Source organism: Eulemur rufifrons, chromosome 3 (assembly GCF_041146395.1).
Source record: "Eulemur rufifrons isolate Redbay chromosome 3, OSU_ERuf_1, whole genome shotgun sequence".
Lineage (NCBI taxonomy): Eukaryota > Metazoa > Chordata > Mammalia > Primates > Lemuridae > Eulemur > Eulemur rufifrons.
Genome location: NC_090985.1, coordinates 33257452 through 33274657, shown reverse-complemented (window position 1 = coordinate 33274657; position 17206 = coordinate 33257452). Strand labels below are relative to the sequence as shown.

The 17206-nt window shown below is 46.8% G+C and overlaps 1 protein-coding gene across 1 annotated transcript in view; it reads left to right on the top strand.

Moving 5' to 3' along the window:
- The window catches only part of TG (thyroglobulin), a 243690-nt gene that overhangs the window by 67418 nt on the left and 159066 nt on the right, over positions 1-17206 (top strand). The window contains exons 27-29 of the mRNA XM_069465395.1: positions 5745-5912; positions 14824-14889; positions 15656-15736. Coding sequence (XP_069321496.1) covers positions 5745-5912; positions 14824-14889; positions 15656-15736 — 315 coding nt within the window. The remainder of the gene's footprint in view (positions 1-5744; positions 5913-14823; positions 14890-15655; positions 15737-17206) is intronic.

Here is a 17206-nt window from a genome sequence, read left to right as displayed (position 1 = left end):
CTGCTCTGTCACTTTTTGGCTGTGTAATCTTAGACAAGTTTCAGTTCTCTTGTTCATAAAATGAAGATAATGACGCTTCCTATTTGAATACTTATTATAAAGATAATGAGTTCAAAATGCTGGATATAGACTTGGTTCCTGGTGTGCTAATGGAGGACCTAACTGTGTGACATGAGAATCAACCTGACCTTCTCCTTAGCAGCATCAAACTGTAACCAACTATTTAACTGGTCACATTAAGCTTATGGAGAATTCTAAAGATTTAAAAAAAAATCAAAGCAGGCCCACACTTGTCAACAATAAACATTAATGGATCACTATGTATGTGCAATCCAATGTTCTGGGTGTTAGGAACAGATAAAAGGGGCTTGGGGTCTAGTGGGAGAGGCAAAGTGCACCATGAAAGGGTCATGACCTTCACTCATTCATTCATTCCTGCTGTCAATCAGCAAATGTGCATGGAGCACCACTTGGCACCAGGCTTAATGAACCAGGCAGTGTATGATGGATGATGCCCGATAGGGCTAGAGACCATAGAGCAAAGGAGGGAGATTCCAAGGGGACTTAGTGGTCAGGAATGCTTTCCAGAAGAGGAGGAACTTGGGCTGGGCCCTGTGGGATGAGCAGTATTTAGATGGCAGCGGGAGGGAGCAGTCTGGTTCAGAGTGGGCGTCTCTGTGAGCTGAGCTAGGGGCAGAGAGATGCTGTGTGTTGTGAAGGCCATTAATGGAGACATTGGGCTGCTCAGGGGCAGATGTTTCCTAGTATCCTTCCCAGGGCTATAGCTACCTCCACAAAACCCCTCCAGGCTCCAGGCAGAAGGGTCCCTCCTGAGAACGACCAGCCCTGCCTGCCGGGTGCCCCCACCCTCTCAGGCCATGCCCCTTCCTTCCTTCATTCCTGCTCCCCACTTAGCAGCCCTGGGCCCTCCCAGCTGTCTATTCTGAGGCATGGCAGTGTGCTCAGCCCCCCTCCCTTCTTAAAAGTCAAAAAGCTCATGGCACCACACAGCCCTCGACCTCGTCTTCCCTCGAGCACCTCTCCTTCCTCACCACAGCCAGACCCTGCGTGCTGAAACCCCCTCTCACCCGGAAACTGCTCCCACCCAGCTCGCCAGTCACTAGGGGCCTCTTCTGGCCACCCTCAGCCTGGTTACCTCTGGCAGCTGACACTACTACCCTCTCCCCAGTTCTTCTGACTCTCTTCTCCCCACCTCTGAGACGCCCTTCTCTGGCTCCTTGGCAAACGCCGCCTCCTTCTCATTCAGCTTCCCGAGCTGCCATAGGGGCTGCTTCACCCCTCTTGGGTCTCTGCTCTGGCTGAGAACTCTCTGCAGAGGTCCACATCCCTCACCCATCTGCTGTCTGGATATCCTCTTGGATGTCAACGTGTCTCCAAATAAATGGGCAGTTTTTACCCGAAACGAACCTACCTCGGGGAAGGGAATCATGCTGCATTTGGCAACCCTGCTTCCCTTCGGCCAATTCATCACTCCAACTTCAGGATCAAGGTTTATTCCATTCCCACTGCTGCTGTCTATTTGGGCCTGTGTTATTTTTTCTTTGTATTTGTGCCGGTCTCTTAATTCTTTGTATTTGTGCCGGTCACCACCCCCCAGCCACCTGCCTAGATTCCCCACGCTCCACATCACCCTGCTGACTTGAAGTCCTGCTCATGATTTCCTGCTCCTGGAATGCTATTTTGTCCCTTCTCTTTGTGTGCAAGTCCACATGTTCATCTCCCTGGTGGCTTGAAACTCCCCCAGGCTATGAAGCAGCCATTTATCCTCGGCCTTTAGGGGAGCCATGCAGACTGTAGGCGCAGAGTGAGGAAGTGACCTAGCTGACGCCCACCTTCGGCTGGGCCACTGCGTGGAGCAAGACTCAGCTTTCCTGACTCATGGCACAGACAGCCTGCGCTCTACCTCCTGCCTCTGCCATCTCCTCTCAGGTCCAGAGGGAGGAAAGGATGGTTGTTGATTGCTACGCTCTGAAGACAAGTTAAATGTTACTTTGAAAAAAAATAATAAATATTTTGCCCTATTCAGAGAGATAAACTAAGACTTCCTTAAATCTTGAACAATATGTAGGTTTAAACCAGGTGAAGAGAAGAGGGAAGCAGATTCTAGAGGGAGAGAACAGCATGTGCAAAGGCCCTGTGGGAAGAGGGTGCAGGATGAAGGGGAGGAGCCTAAGGAAGTGGTGGTCCTGGGCAGGGTGTGCCAGGCTGGAGGCTTGAGAAGGGGAAGGGGACAGGTGAGGCCAGAGCACGTGGAACCTTGTAGGTTGCACCTAAAACCACTAAACATTTTAAGCAGGGAGGCGTCATGATCAGATGTGAGTTTTGGAAGGAGCAGTCTGGCTTGAGCTTGGAAAAGGTCATGGGTGAGGGTTAGAGTGAATGTAGAGACCAGCTGGGAACTGCCACAACAGTCCAGGGAGGATGGGGCAGGGGCCAGGACTAGGGTGGTCATGGTGGAGATGAGCAACAGGAGGAATATTCAATAGGACTTTGGATATGGGCCGGAAGAAGAGGCGTCAAAGGTTATTCTTGGGTATTTGGCTTGTTCACCTGGTTGAATGGTCTAGTCATGTGGTGAATAATGGAATATATCGGATGTCAGATTTGGTGATGGGAGACGGAGATTTAGAAAGGTCATCAGTCCATTTGGGGTGCTCACATGGGAAGTCTGGGTGGGAGATATAAAGGTGTGAATTACCAGCATTGAGGTGGTATCAGAAGGTGGGGGTGTGGGTGAGGGTCCAGGTGAGGAGAGGAAGGGGGAAGGGCTGCCCCTGGTGAGCAGCTGCACAGGGGAAGAGAGTGTGCAAAGAGGTGGGGAAGCAGCAGCCAGGAAGTGGGGAGGAGACCCAGGAGAGTGGCCCCCCCTCAAATGAATGCCACTGAGAGTTCAAACAAGGTAATTACTGAAAAATGCTGAGTTTAGCCTATTGTGGTCAGTGGCGGCTAAAATGAGAAAGTTTTGTTGGAGTGGTGGGCAAGAACCCAGATTAGAGCAAGTTGATTTCTAAAATTCCTTCTAGGTTTAATGCTCTATGATCATGTAATGTGGATGCAGGTTAGTGTTTAGCTAGGGAAAGACATGTTACACACACACAGGCACACATGCATGTATCTTCACATATATGTATATGTCTTTATGTATGCCTATATTTAGAACACATCCACGATTCCTTCTTTGAACTAAATGTGTTTTCTGAGGATACCACAATTTCCCCAGATGCTCAGTTACTCACCAGACCATATAATTTTTCAAGCTGGAAAGGCTGACTTCATTTTCCTTAGGATCATATATGGAAGAACTGTTTTGTTCCGTGGAGCAGTAAACCCACAAAATCCTGGCCAGCAGCTCGCTCGCTCCTCCCTCCCAGTGTAACCTGTGATCTGTGAATTCTGTGAGTGGAACAACCACCTCGCAATGCTGACAGTTAAGCCTTCTTTGAGGCACCCATGAAGTGTCAGGCAGATGTTTTTCCCAGTCTTGTCCAAGGGGCAGATTTGGAGTTTTAACTTACGCAGCTTTGGCAGGCTCTGCTGACGACCAGGAACAGAATCCCGCTACATCCTTCACCACAGTCTGGAAAGTCATTTAACTCTGGTGGCTTCCCCCTCCTCCCCCTCCCCTCCCTCCACCCCTGCCAGCGACTTTCCAGCCCCCTCCAGCCTCCAGCCCCTGAGCGGCTTTGTTTTCAAAGAATTCATGAGGCCTCTGAACCTACATTTCAGTTGAGGCTGCTTGAAAGAGGGGCTCAGAGGGCCGTGCATGGCCCAAAGGTCACACGAGTGTGACTGGAGCTGACAGTATGTGACCAGCGAAGTGACTTCCAGTCTCTCCCTGGCCCCTGCCTCTCAGGCACACTTTGGCACTAGTTAAAGCAGAAAGCTGCGTTGGTTTCTCTACTGAGATCTGAGAGCAGAAGGAAAAATGCACCCCACCTCTTGTTTAATTCTGTTTTCTGGCTTGCGAGAGGCCAGACCGCAGTGCTCAGACTTCCTCGAGCTCTCGTGGGCTCTGACTGGGCCCCGTGCTGGTGCTGCCCTTGGGCCCAGGCATTCGCTGCCTGCTGGCCATTCCGTGATTCCTCAGCACCTAGAAAAACCACTCTCCCTTTCCTCCCTCAGCTTCCCCATCTTTGAAATGAGGTGGTCTAACTAGGTCAGCAAATCTCCTCTGTGGTGCTCTTTACAAACACTGACTCCCAAATGCCACCGCCCCATACATGCTACTTGCCAAGTCAGAAACTCTGCGGTTGGTACCTAGAAATGAGCGTTTTCAAAACTGTCCTTGTGTTTTTGATACCATCAGCCCAAGTGCTGTGGTTTGGGAACCACCACACTGGATGACCTCGAAGGCCATTTTGCTAATGCAGAGACTCTGCTGCTGGTTTTTTAACTACTGCAGTTCAAAAGTGGCCAGTAAAAGAGAAAAGGACAAAATGTGAAATTTATAAGCCAGACGTCCGTGAGTCATCTACTCTGGGGAAATATTGGAAATAGAACAGTTTGAAGCTACATCCAGATTTGGATATAAATTAGGAAATTAGGATAAGGAACGAAGTAGGAGTTGTGGGGTGATACATTTCCTTTTTTTTTTTTTTTCAGGAGTCTGAACAACTATACAACCTATAAAAGTTATTTATCTAAATGATGTATCAATTATTTAATTTGCAGATCTGAGTAAACTTGAGTGATTTGCCTAACTTATGAGACTCAGTTTCCTTATCAGTAACAGGGAGATAATCCCTGGTTTGATTAAGTCACATTGTGTGCCTGTGTCAAAACATCACATGTACCCTGTAAAGATATACAACTATTGTGTACCCATAATGATTTAAAAAATTGAGATAGTAATGCCTATAAGAACTAAGGACATCAATATACTTAAAGCACTGGCCATAGTGGCTGGCACATAGCAGACCTCAAAAACATTTGAGTTACATGAAATTATCCAACTAAAACCACTATCAAATGTCATTAGCTTGGGGGGAAGGTCTTCCTGATGCTAAATAAAGTGATAACCATGGGGCATCTTTTTTAAATTGAGGTTAGAAGACATGCTCATGACAAAATGAGTCCCATGTCTCCCCTCGTTACAGATTTCTCTCTACACATCCCAGGCATTTGGGCACGCAGCCAGAAGTTTACGTCATAGGTGCACAGGTCTTGTAATAGTTTCTTACCTTGAATCTAAATACTCTCTCTTGAGTCCCTTCCAGGTTGATCTGTGTGTGTGTGTGTGTGTGTGTGTGTGCACGCGTGCATGTGTGTACATGCATGAGAGAGAGGGAGAATGAAAGAGAAGAAGGAGGAGGAGGAAGAGGAGGAGAGGAAAATGCAGAAGCAGAAGCAACAGTAGCTCAAAAAGATCTCTCTGTTGGGTGGGGCAGAAGTGGTGCCTGAGGATTCTGGCAGTAATGCCCCCAGGGCATTGGTGGTGGAGGGCTGTCATTGCTGTAGACCCCCTGAGGAAGAGGCTCTAATAAAGATGGAAGGACCAGCAGCCATGGTGGTCTCCCCTAAGGAATTTGCCAGTAAGAAAACTGCAGCACTAGAAAGGAATATCGTCCCAATTTAAAACCAGGCTATTGAGTTCCAATGTCCCTGTCTTCTCCTGAGGTGTTGTCACCTGTCCCCATCCACAGGCTCTCCGGGCACAGAAGTGGGGCTACGGGACCCTGCTGGTGCCCCTCCCATTACCTCTCCTCCCTCTGGTTGGTCTGCAGGTCCCATCCTTTGTGGGTTGCTGAGCTCCCCCGATGTCCTGCTTTGCAATGTCGAAGACTGGAGGGGCTCCTCTGAGACCCAGGCTAATGCCACGTGTCCTGGTATGGTGTATGACCAGGAGAGCCGCCAGGTGACGTTGCGTCTGGGAGGCCAGGAGTTCATCAAGCGTAAGTCTCTGCCTTTTGTCTATATTCCTTCAAAGTTATTCTTCCCACCAGCAAGGCACTCCTAATAGAAATGACATGTAGCACACGCTGTGAATCAGGCACTGCTCTGAGGCCTTGATCTATACTCATGAATCCTCAGCATGATGCTTCAAGGGAGGCAATCTTATCATTATGCCCACTTTGCAGATGAAGAAACTGAGGCACACGGAAGTGAGGTAATTTCCCAAGGTCTCAGAGCTTGTAAACAGGAGGGCTGAGATCTGAAACCATGTATTGCAGTTCCCAAACTGCTGTTCTTAACTAATTCTCTGCCTCTGCACTTGTGGATAATACACATGAAGAACTTAGTGGAGTGCCTGTCGCATAGTGTTGTAGATGATATTATTATTGTCATTATTCTTTAAATTTGTCATTGTGTTTTGTATTTTAAGACTGACTGTGTTTCATTAGTGTCTGGATTCACACCATTGGGCATAAAACCTGGCATAGAAAATATACATATCCGTGGAGTGCATGGTTACTAAAGCCTGGAAAAAATATTGCAGAATTTGGTAGAATTCCATGAGGCTTAAATAGTTTCTTTTGGGATAAATAAAATCAAATAGCTTATTTATATGATGGGTAGTAAACATATGGTATTCATTACTCTGAGAGGTAACCCAGGGTGAAAACAGGCATTTCAAGAAAGACACATGATAGATTCATGGGCAATAAATCCAGAACTGCTTAACTCAGAGCATGTGCTTGGGATGTGCCCAAGAAATGAAGACTGTGCCCTTGTCTGGCCTCCCAGAAAAGGAATGATTACCGAAAGACTTTTGAAGTTTTTAGTTTTTTTCAGTGCCTGGCATGTGTGTGTGTATTCTGGGGTGAGGGCAAAGGTTCAAGAAAGGTGCCCCATATTGGGGATTTTAGGCAGCCTGAGGTATATTCTTGATATTTTAAAGTGGAGGTTTCCTTATACATAGACTGATCAGCAGGCTAGCTCCAATTGAGAAAAATAAGGCACAAATTTTTCCTTTCCCAAAGAAGAGGTTATTCTTTAAGTATAATTAACTCCTGAAAAAAGAAATATAGTGGTTTAAATTCTTACTAAGGTGTGAATAGCTGATAGATATGTTTTCCTAACAACAGATATTCATGGAAGGAAAGAGGAGGAGGATTCTAGGAATATGAACTACTGCAGGGGAGGGAATAGAATTAGAATAGATTGAGAGAACATAGGGAGGGGGCTAGGGACAATAAAGGATAAACTCTATCCCTGCCAAACTTGGTTGAAGGTTGGCCTCTTCATTCCCACTTTACAGTTGTGGATAGATGTTCAAATTTAGACTTTGGAATCTGACTCCAGGATTCAAATCCCAGTGTGACTGTATCCTCACTGTATGGCCTTGATGGCTTCCCAATTACCAAGTGAGGATTGTGATGCCCTCTGACCCTTAGGGCAGTTGGGAGGAGTAGAGAAGGAATGCATGTGGCACAGCAGGATGGTGCTAGAGTAAGCAGGCACCAAGGCTGGGATTTAAAATTCTCAGAACTGAGTCCCCCTTTTCCCCTTGCTCTGTGACCTTATTCAAGATGCTTAACCGCACTGAGCCTTAGGGTCTCCATCTGTAAAATGGGGCATGTGTTTCTGTATTACTGAACACAGTGCTGGCATGCTGTGCAGGCTATAGTATAAGGCATTGGTCCCCGGTCCCTGGTCTGCCAACTGTATACCCAACAGAAGCACTCACTAGGACCTCTGGGTATGGACATCTGCTTCATTAATCAGCTCACTGGTACTGCCAGGACCTGGTTCAGCAGGTGGCCTGGTTAACGGAGAATTAGCATTTACTTATAAAGCATAAGTGAATTTATTGCCAGGTGTGGGAAATTACAACCTAGCAGAATACACTAAATTTAAATAGTAAGCATGTTGATATCTGTATGGCATTATACAAAGTACTCTTATGTACTCCAACTCAATTGATCCCTTCGACAATCTGGTGAGGCAGGGGGTTACATCACAGTTTTACCCATGAGTGAAGCTCAGAGCTGTGACATGACATACTTTAGCGAACAACCTTTGCATTTGTGCCACGGCTGGGCTCAAGCCTTCAGCTTTGGAGGCAGCATTGTCCATGGAAGCTCTCCACCCATCTCTCAGTGCCATGCTCCCATGGATAATATCTGCTTCTATGGTCCCATGTATAATTTACTGGAAGCGGAAAGTGCTTCCGAATTGTCATTGCACCAGCAAATTAAGGCATCTCCTATAACTGAGAGTTTCATTCCTCAGATATCTCTCTGGGGCCTGCTATACTCCAGACATCGATCTTAATGTCAGCTAACATCATATTCTATGGCAGGGATTTCAAAGGGCTATTGGGAGAAGAGACAGAATATTCAGGAAAGTTGCAGGGTCAGTGTGAGTTGCAGAGGTGAGCTGGGTGATGTATGAACAGCTGGAAAGGAGGCGAGTGGGCTGCGAGTCCTCACACAGTGGCCACAGCCCTTGTGCTCACTCCTGCCTCCCTCATATCTGAGCGCCTGCTAGGCAGGTATGTGGTGACCAGGCCAAGTGTGGAGTGCAAAGATGGGCAGAGTGGTTTCTGCTCTCAAGGAGTCACAGGTTAGTTCGGGTGACAGATGCAGAAATTGTTAAATACAGCAGGCCTCCTGTTTGCCCATCTTAGTGGACTGATGGGGATTGCAGGAACAGAGAGTGTGTTAGCCCACAACAAATAAACAAATACACAAACAACCCCACAAAACACATAGAGGCCATTTTATCCAATTGGAAGACACAGCACTTTCTGCCATGAGATTTCTCTTTCCTGCTGGCATCAACTAGAGATGGCTGAGAAGATGAGATTCCTGTGTAACCCTTATGCCTGGGTTGGCGTGTGTTCTCAAGAGAGGGACCCACCAAGGGCTGCATCTCCTGGATTTCCAATGAGCATCTATGGAGTGTTTGCAACCATTTGGTGTCGGCTGGATCAACCTTCCTACTTCTAAGAAAAATATCTTAGAAAGCTCTGGGACTGCACATGGCTAGTTTCGGACAGTATCTTGAAGTGAAAATGGATGAAAAACAGATTGAATGTCCCCTAATGCCCAGGGAAACTTAAAATTCGATAGGAAAAAAAGACCTTGGCAAAAATACTACTGGGTTCATTCTGAATCCAAAAGGCTTAATGTTGTTGAGCAATTGGGAGGCTCAGCCTGATGCCTGATGTTCCCTTTATAGGAGGCTGTTTTGTATTGGTGATTGTCATTATCTTGGGGTTCCAGGAGAGCAGTGGAGAAACCTACGATACATCTATGGTACCCATTGTAACCAGATGCATCTAGATTAGATGTCTGATGAGTATCTAAAACTAGGATGGACCATTTAAAAATGACCCTATTAGTTATTTCCAATTGCTGCCATGGGTTGTGTGTTGCCATGTGCACAGCACTATAGTTTGCATCTTAGTTTGGGTTCTCCCAGAATCAACCATGAGACAAGGATCCAGGAGTGTGTCCACTTAGGAAGGGCAAGGAGTATAAGCAGAGCAGTTGGGGAAGTGAGGCAAATAAGACAGCCAATAAAGGGTGCTCTCTGAGGCCAGTTGTGCTCAATCCCGTGAGTCAGTAAAAAGCACACTCTGAAATGATCCCAGTGGCTGGGCCAAGGAGCTGGCGTGTCTGTTCACCAGCGCTCTAGAGTGCCTGGTTGAGTGCTGCTGAAAGGGTGGCTGACTCCTGGTCCACCCCGCCTGCCACTGTGGCAAGGGCAGCTGTGGCTTCCTGTAGCTCCCCAAAAGAGCCTGGGGCATGGACCAGCAGTTCGTTTCACATATGTTGTCTCCATTAATCCCCTAAGACCTGGAGAGAAACAGTGTTTTCTGCCCTTACTGAGGGGGAGAGTGAGACATAGAAATTTGAGCTAACTTTCTTGGGTTATTCTGCTTCTGAGTAGCAGAACTCAGATTCCATTAACTCCACAATCACACATACTCAGCTCTGCTTCATGCTGGGAGGTGCACATGCGGAGATTCTGGTATCTGGCTCCTGCTAAGGCAGCTAACTGTCAGGAGAGGAGAGAGGTAAACCCAAGACCTTCTGGGCGAGTGCTGTTGTATTGGTACAGCTGGCAAGAACCCGGGCACCATCTGAAGGGCAGAACCTTAGGAGACTGTCTCAACCTCACTACATGCCTCCAGGCCATGAGAGTCAGGCCGAGCCTGGCCAGACCTCCAGCAGCTACCACAGCTGTTCTGAACCCGTCTAAAACAAGCTGGAGGCTCACAATGGTTAGGTGAGTCTTAGTAATGGTGATCTTTGACGACTAGAAGTCTCACAGCTCACTAGTGGATTGTAATGCAAGCAAGTCTCTGAATTCTGCCATGTATCCAAGCAGCTATTAGCAAACAGGCACAGAGACTGTCACAACCTGTCACTTGTTCAGTGAGCCCAATGAAGTCCCAGCTTTTAGGTGTTCCTAAGGCACCTTGTTTGAAAGGTTTATTTAAGACAGAACCTGTAATATTCTCACAGCTGCACTCAACTCACCTTTTCATCAAAATCAGATGAATAAGAATCATTCAGATCAGTGACTAGTCACAGACTGATTTTGATATTGAACTCAGGAAGCTGCACACTGTCTCCCTGTGGGGGTAGGTGTGAGACTGGGACATATTTAGCCAATCCATGTATTTTGAATGTTGTTAATCTGACCAATAAATATGTACATATTTCCAGCATTCATTATGCTAATTAGCAAAGCCCAAGGTGTTAATTGGGGATGGAGAGAATTGAGTTATCTGTGGCTGGTGGTGGGGGAGGTGCTCCTGGAGAGCCGCTTTTCAATGCTATGGGACCACTCCCAGAGCTCGGTTTCCAGTTTAGCATCCTACCCACACTGAGGGCGTAGATTAAAACTAGCCACCACAGATGGCAGCCTGTGCTTTCCTTGGAAGTGTTCTGGGTGTTCCACACAACACCCATCAACGCTGAAGAATCACGCCCATGCCAACGCCCCATGTTATAGGTGTGTGTGTCCCTGCAGCCTGGAGGGTGTGTGTAGCAGGGCTGAGGAAGGAATGGAAGAGACACATGGGCCATCAAAGCTGTTAGCATTTATCAGGGAAGAGGAGGAATAACGCTGGCTTCAGTTCTGTGTCCCTTCTTACCGCCAGCGATATTGCACTAGGGAAGTTTTGGGGAGTGGAACGAAGGGTCGGAAATCTGCTTTAGGAAAACTGATTTGGTGGCTTATGCATGGGAGGACAAAGCTCCATGTTTATCTGGGGGGCTCCAGGTATCACTGACTGCTTTGGTTCCCTCGTGCATTTCTCCTGCACTCACGTATGTACTGACACCAATTCTGTACCAAAGATTGTGCTGGGGGTAAGGGATGTAAAGCAGAACGAAGCCCAGCTCCCCACCTCAGGAGGCTCAGAGCACATCCAAGGGGCTGGACAATAGCCACCAGGTGTGCGATGAGAGAAAGGTGTTCTCTGAGTTCTGTGCAAATCCAGAGGAGGGGCATGTAACCCAGATGGGAGGGTTCAGGGAAGCCTTCCAGGAGGAGAGGTGCAGAACCTGATTCTTGAAGAATGAGTAAAGGTCAATCAGATGAAAGAAACAAAGGTTCTAGGCAGAGAGAAAAGCATGTGCAGTGCTGCAGGGGCCTGATACCAAGCATTTGATGTGACTGGGGTGGGGAGTGTATCTTGGAGGCAGAGCTGGGCATGAGACTGCTCAGCTGTCGGGAACCAGATCACAAGGAACCGAATTCTCACATCTGTGTAGCTACTGCAGGATGGAGGCAGGCTTACCTTTCAGGAAGAATGCTGGGGAGGTGCAGCTGAGGGATGGGAGGAAGCCAAGGTCAAGGTGAGGGGTCAAAGTCGAATGATGTTAGGACATGGGTAAGGCCTGAGCTGGATGGTTCACGGGAGCGGATGGACTGAAGAGCAGTTTAGGAGCTAGCCTGGCGGGACATGCCTGGTGGGACACAGAGACTGATGGGCGGGAGGAGTCAAGGATGGCCAGGAAAGAGGTGGCCCCACTAACCGGTTTAGAGAAGGTAGAAAGAGGTGTGTTTGGATGTAGAAATGGGGATGGGAGCTGAGGAAGAAGATGAGAGCACAAAGGGTGATATAAGTTCTTTTACCTCGGTGTTCTCTACACACTCCTATGGAGACCTGGCGATCATTTTAATAACAAAAACCAGCAAGCGACTATAACTTTCCTTGTGGTGACTTACAAAGCTGCTTCCGAGGACACAGTTATCTCTGTCTACGCTGGCCAGGTGACTTTCTGGACCTACCCAGGTGCTCAATGTGTGGGCTGAATTTAACTGAATTCCATTGGACTGAATTGTGTTGAAATGGGCAAAAACCAAGGCTGAAGTTAAGACTCGCCATTATTTCCCAGGCTGGAAGACACAGGGCTCCATTGCTGTGATATGGGCAAAGTATGTAAGAAGGCTTGGTTCCTGTCACAGTTCAGTGCATTCTGGGCCAAAAATATAGTCCAAAACTTGTGTGCACCTGTGTGGAGCACCCATTTTTCTCTGGGTGATGGAAGGCACCTATGATTTTCCACTTTATGTAAAGCAGGATACACATACCTGTAAAAATAAGATGGTCTGGACAGAGTGAAAGGTACATCAGCTCACCCCGGGTCAGAAACTGAGACTGCAGAGAGGCAAAGACCCACCTCTTGGGATTTCCTAAAGGAAAGGAGCAGGTATGGGGATGTCAGTGAGATTTTGCTGAGGGCTCATAATCTAAATGCCCAATATTACCCCACGGTAAGCTATTTCTTAAAGTGGGCATTGGTTTTAGTCTTAGATTTGAAAACAATAAAGCATCCTAGAGATAAGATGTTGTTTCTCCAACTTTCACAGGTTAAACAAGAATCACAATACATGACCTAAAATATTTTTAAAACTTTATTTACTTTACATCAGTATTACTAAAAATTATTTATATATATCTACACATAGTCTACGTATTTATCTATCTTGAAAGAGTCAGTATATCAAATAGATTTGGGTATAAAAACCTTTAAAAAATAAATTATCTGATTTCTCCTGTGAAAAGTCTAAGGCCTCATAGCCTGACCTTTATAATAAGCAAATGATGGTGTCACGAGGATACGGTGAAAACGGAACACAAACCAAGCAGGTGGCTGGCTGCCCGCTCTGTGTTGGTGTCAGAGAGGTATGTGGTGAGGTCTCCTCTATAGTGTGGAGAACAAGTTTGAGATCCAAGTCCAGGTCTCCCAGATATCATAGGTTTTCAGATATCATAGGTTTTAACTTCCCCAAATTTTTATAAATGACTTCCACCTTCTGAAGAAGGCTACGAGAGAATTATGAGTGGATCCTTTAAAGAAACGTGTTATCCCAACACTGGGCAGCCTGAGAAGTTCTAGTATCCTTGTTTACTCCATTTCAGAAGTAAAACAAAACAGAAATGCAACTCAGTATTTGCAGGTCACCCCCATGGCATAGAACATGGTCATCCTTAAGGGGGCTCGTCACTTTGATAGCCGAATTTTCCAGATAGTTCAGTGTATACCTCTTTAAACACAAGAACTTCTAAAATTTTCACCATTCTAGATGGACCGAATTCTAAAGTACAATCGTGTACCTCATGATACTTTGGGCAATGATGGGCCACATACATGATGTTGGACCCATATGGTTATAACAGAGCATGTCTAGAAACCTCATATATAGCACTTGATATTGGCTTTTCAGATCAAGTAGGGGACATGACTGATATCCAGTAATGGTGCTGGGACATTTTGTTTTCCACATGAAAATATACATATATATATATGTGTGTATATATATATATATATATATACCATCTAGGTTTATAGGTGCATGCAACAAAACCCCATTTCTCAGAACGTATCCCTATTGTTAAGTGGTGCATGGCTGTACATTATCCTCTCTCAGTGTGGTGGATAAGAGAGAGCATGGAATTTGGAACCAACCAGGTGGGATTTAAATTCTGGCATCAACCTCTCTTGGCTTTGATTCCTCCACCTGGAAACTGGGGATCGTACCTTTAGCATGCCCGTGATATTTAAGTTAGGTAATGTATGAAAGGTGCTCATTATAGATTTAGATAAATGATAATAACTGCTTATCAGTAGCTGGCCCTTAATAGTAATAAAAACCAAAACTTGATCATGTCTTGACATCTTGGGTTGTCAGCCAGGCACCTCCTGCCGCATGTGGGGCTTTTTGCCTCCATACTCTGTGCTTTCTGAGCAATTTCCTCAGCCTTTCATATCACAAGGGGGTAGGCAGGAGCTAAGAGCTGAGCGGGGACCAAAGAGGCAACACTGACCAACAAGAAATGGTGTGGCAAATCCAATCAAATCCAGGGTGGCACACGAGGGAGTATAGTTTCTAGAAAGGAAAACTGGTTATTGGTAATAAGTTAAATAGTGTCAGTTGCCAACAAGTGATTGCATATCAAATGTTGAGGACTCCAGAAGACAGTTTATACACAGTATTCCTATCCTAACAATGACCACCCCCATTTACCAGTGAGGCAAGAGTGTCAGAGGGGTTAAATGATACAGAAAACTAACACAGCCCTCCAGTCTCCTAGGAGTCTTTTTTTCTTTAAGCCAATCTTCAATTCTTTTAGTGATTCTGTGTTAAAGGTTCACAGCCCCTCACCAAGTGGTCCCTTTGATGCTCTGAGTGTGACACCTGAGGTCTGACCAGCTCTGGTTTGTACCAGGGAGCTGGAATAGGGCTCCCAAAAACTTTTGGGTTATATCTTATGTGGGAAACAGAGTTCTCACGCCCAGGTAGGGCCACTGTGTGGGAGATGGGGCAGTTATGTTAATGGTGGGTTCCCAGTGACTGCACACTCATGCTCACAAAAATAAACATCTTCCTTTGCAGGTCTGATGCCCTTGCAAGGAACTCAAGACACCTTTGTCCGTTTCCAGCAGGTTTATCTCTGGAAAGGTGAGCTCCATGGTGGAAGGGGAGGGTGGCTTAGCAGGACACTGGTTGCATGAGATTGTCTGGCTTCACCTCTCTTTCGCAGGGCACTCTGCTCCCCATAGGGGAATGTGGAGAGATTTATTAACACTTGCCAAGTGTGTGCTTTCTGTGGAATAAGAGGGCCTCAACCCTTCATCAGATAAGACACCAAAGTTTAAAAGAAAAATGAAAAGTGTAGAAACCCAAGAAAGGATGGAGGGAGAAAGCACTAGATTCCTGTGTGATAACGTTCACTGACCACAAGCCACCCTTGTTACCAGGAGGGGAATTCAGAGCCATTGCAAATGCAGGAGGCATTTGTCCCAGCGGCCCTGGCCCCGGCCCAGTGTGATCTTTCCCTGGGGCTCAGTGCTCAGGGACAGGCCCCTGGTTGGGTGGTGTCATGGACTCCTGTTTAAAGATCATATTGCTGTGGGGCATGGGGCAGGGTGGGACAAAACATGAGGCTCAGGCCAAGCACACACTCGGCACTTCCTTTCTGCTTATCTGTCCTCCTTCGAGTTTCAATATATTGGACAATAATAGTTCTATTATTGGGAGGTTGGCTGATGTTCCATGAAAGGCCAAAGAGTGCTGACCTGTGCCAAGGGCTCGGCTCCGGATCTTGTCTCAAGCACCTGCCTGTGGACCAGGAGGATTTCCCACATTGCTATTACCATTTTGTTGACCCGAGGAGCACCACCCATTCTCCCCAACATTACAGCTACTCTCTTCTTTTTCTTCCTAGACTCTGACATGGGAGCTCGGCCTGAGTCTGCAGAATGTACAAGAGACACGGGACTGAGGCCAGCATCTCCAGCAGAAACAGGTACCAATCCTTTATACACACTTGGGTGTCCACCTGGAGACAAAATGACAGTGCCAAGAATTTAATCAATGAATAAACCCATTTACATCACTCTATTCTGCAGCCACAGACTCCACTCTAAACTTCTAACCCAATTATCCATCTCACAAACATGGGCAGCTCCTCAGATGGGTGGTTGGCATAGAAAGTAAGGCAAATTTGTTGCAAATTTACTGCTGTTGTGGGAAACAAAAACAAACATAATAACAAAACCAGAAAGAAAAATTTAAAGAGCAAGGTTCACCTGTCTGTTGTCAGTGGTTCACTTATGTCAACCCTGAAGACTGTAAGGACAATGTCAATCTTCTGAAGTTGTTTAATGAATGAGCCATCTGTGTGAATCTGAGCGTCATGGCCATGCCAATCCAAACGTCAATAGGGACAGCACATATGTGCGTCTGAGGCTTCCCTACCTCCAGTCTATGGTTGTTATTCCTGAGGCGGAGCTAAAACTCAGAGGGAGAGGGAGACGGAGAGGAGGGAATAAAGGAGAGAGAGGCCGATGAGTCTGCTGGCTCAGGAAGGCAGCATGGTGCAATGAGAGCCATCACGTGACAAAGCAGATAGACTAGAGCTGCAGCCACATTCTGCCACTGGCTACCACCTGTGTGGCCATGGGTAATTTACTTACCTGCTAAGTGTAGAATGTGTAGAATAAAAGGATCTTGCCTACCTCTCATCTCATTAGGTGGCAAATGCTTGGCATATTGCCTGGTACTTAACAGATGCCCCCGAACTGCCCAGCATACAGCACTCCTGCTCTCCCCTGCCTGATCAGGGGCGTTTGCTTCTGTGAGTCCCAACCTTGGCGGTGCCTTTTAGGGGCAGCCACACAGCTCGTGGCAATGTAAATGAGAATGAGTTAGCAGCACTTGAGGACATTCTGTAAATCCATCATTATACACTGTTCTAGGACAGCGCCTACAAAACTCTCATGTGATTTCCACAGGGAGGAATGTCTCCCCCCCCCCCCCCCCCCCCCCCCCCGCCCCTTTCTTCTAGGCAGGGAGCTTGGCCTCTCTGTCCAAGGCCTTGGAGGGATTCTGGGTGAATAGGCAAAGCTAAGCTCGGTTTCCCCTTCTCGGTTGATTGCATTCCTGGGCTTACAAAGATAACAATGCCTACAGAAGAAATTGCACTGAGCCTGGGCCCGGGGCATCTCCGTGTGCTCATTTACCGGGGCTACGCTCTCTGTCCATGAGAATGGCCGTTCTGATTCAGAGTGTAGGGAGGGATCCTCCGCTTTCTGCATCAGGTTACCGCAATCAGTCTGAGTGAGACCAGCACAGGAAGCCAAGGAGAGTGATTGTTCTTGCCTTTAAGGGAGGTGAAAAGATTTAAGAGAACAAGTAGGAAATGTTTTTTCTTCACATGGCATGTAAACTAGGTATAAAATGAAGTGGCTATAGGATTCATTCATTCATCCAACAG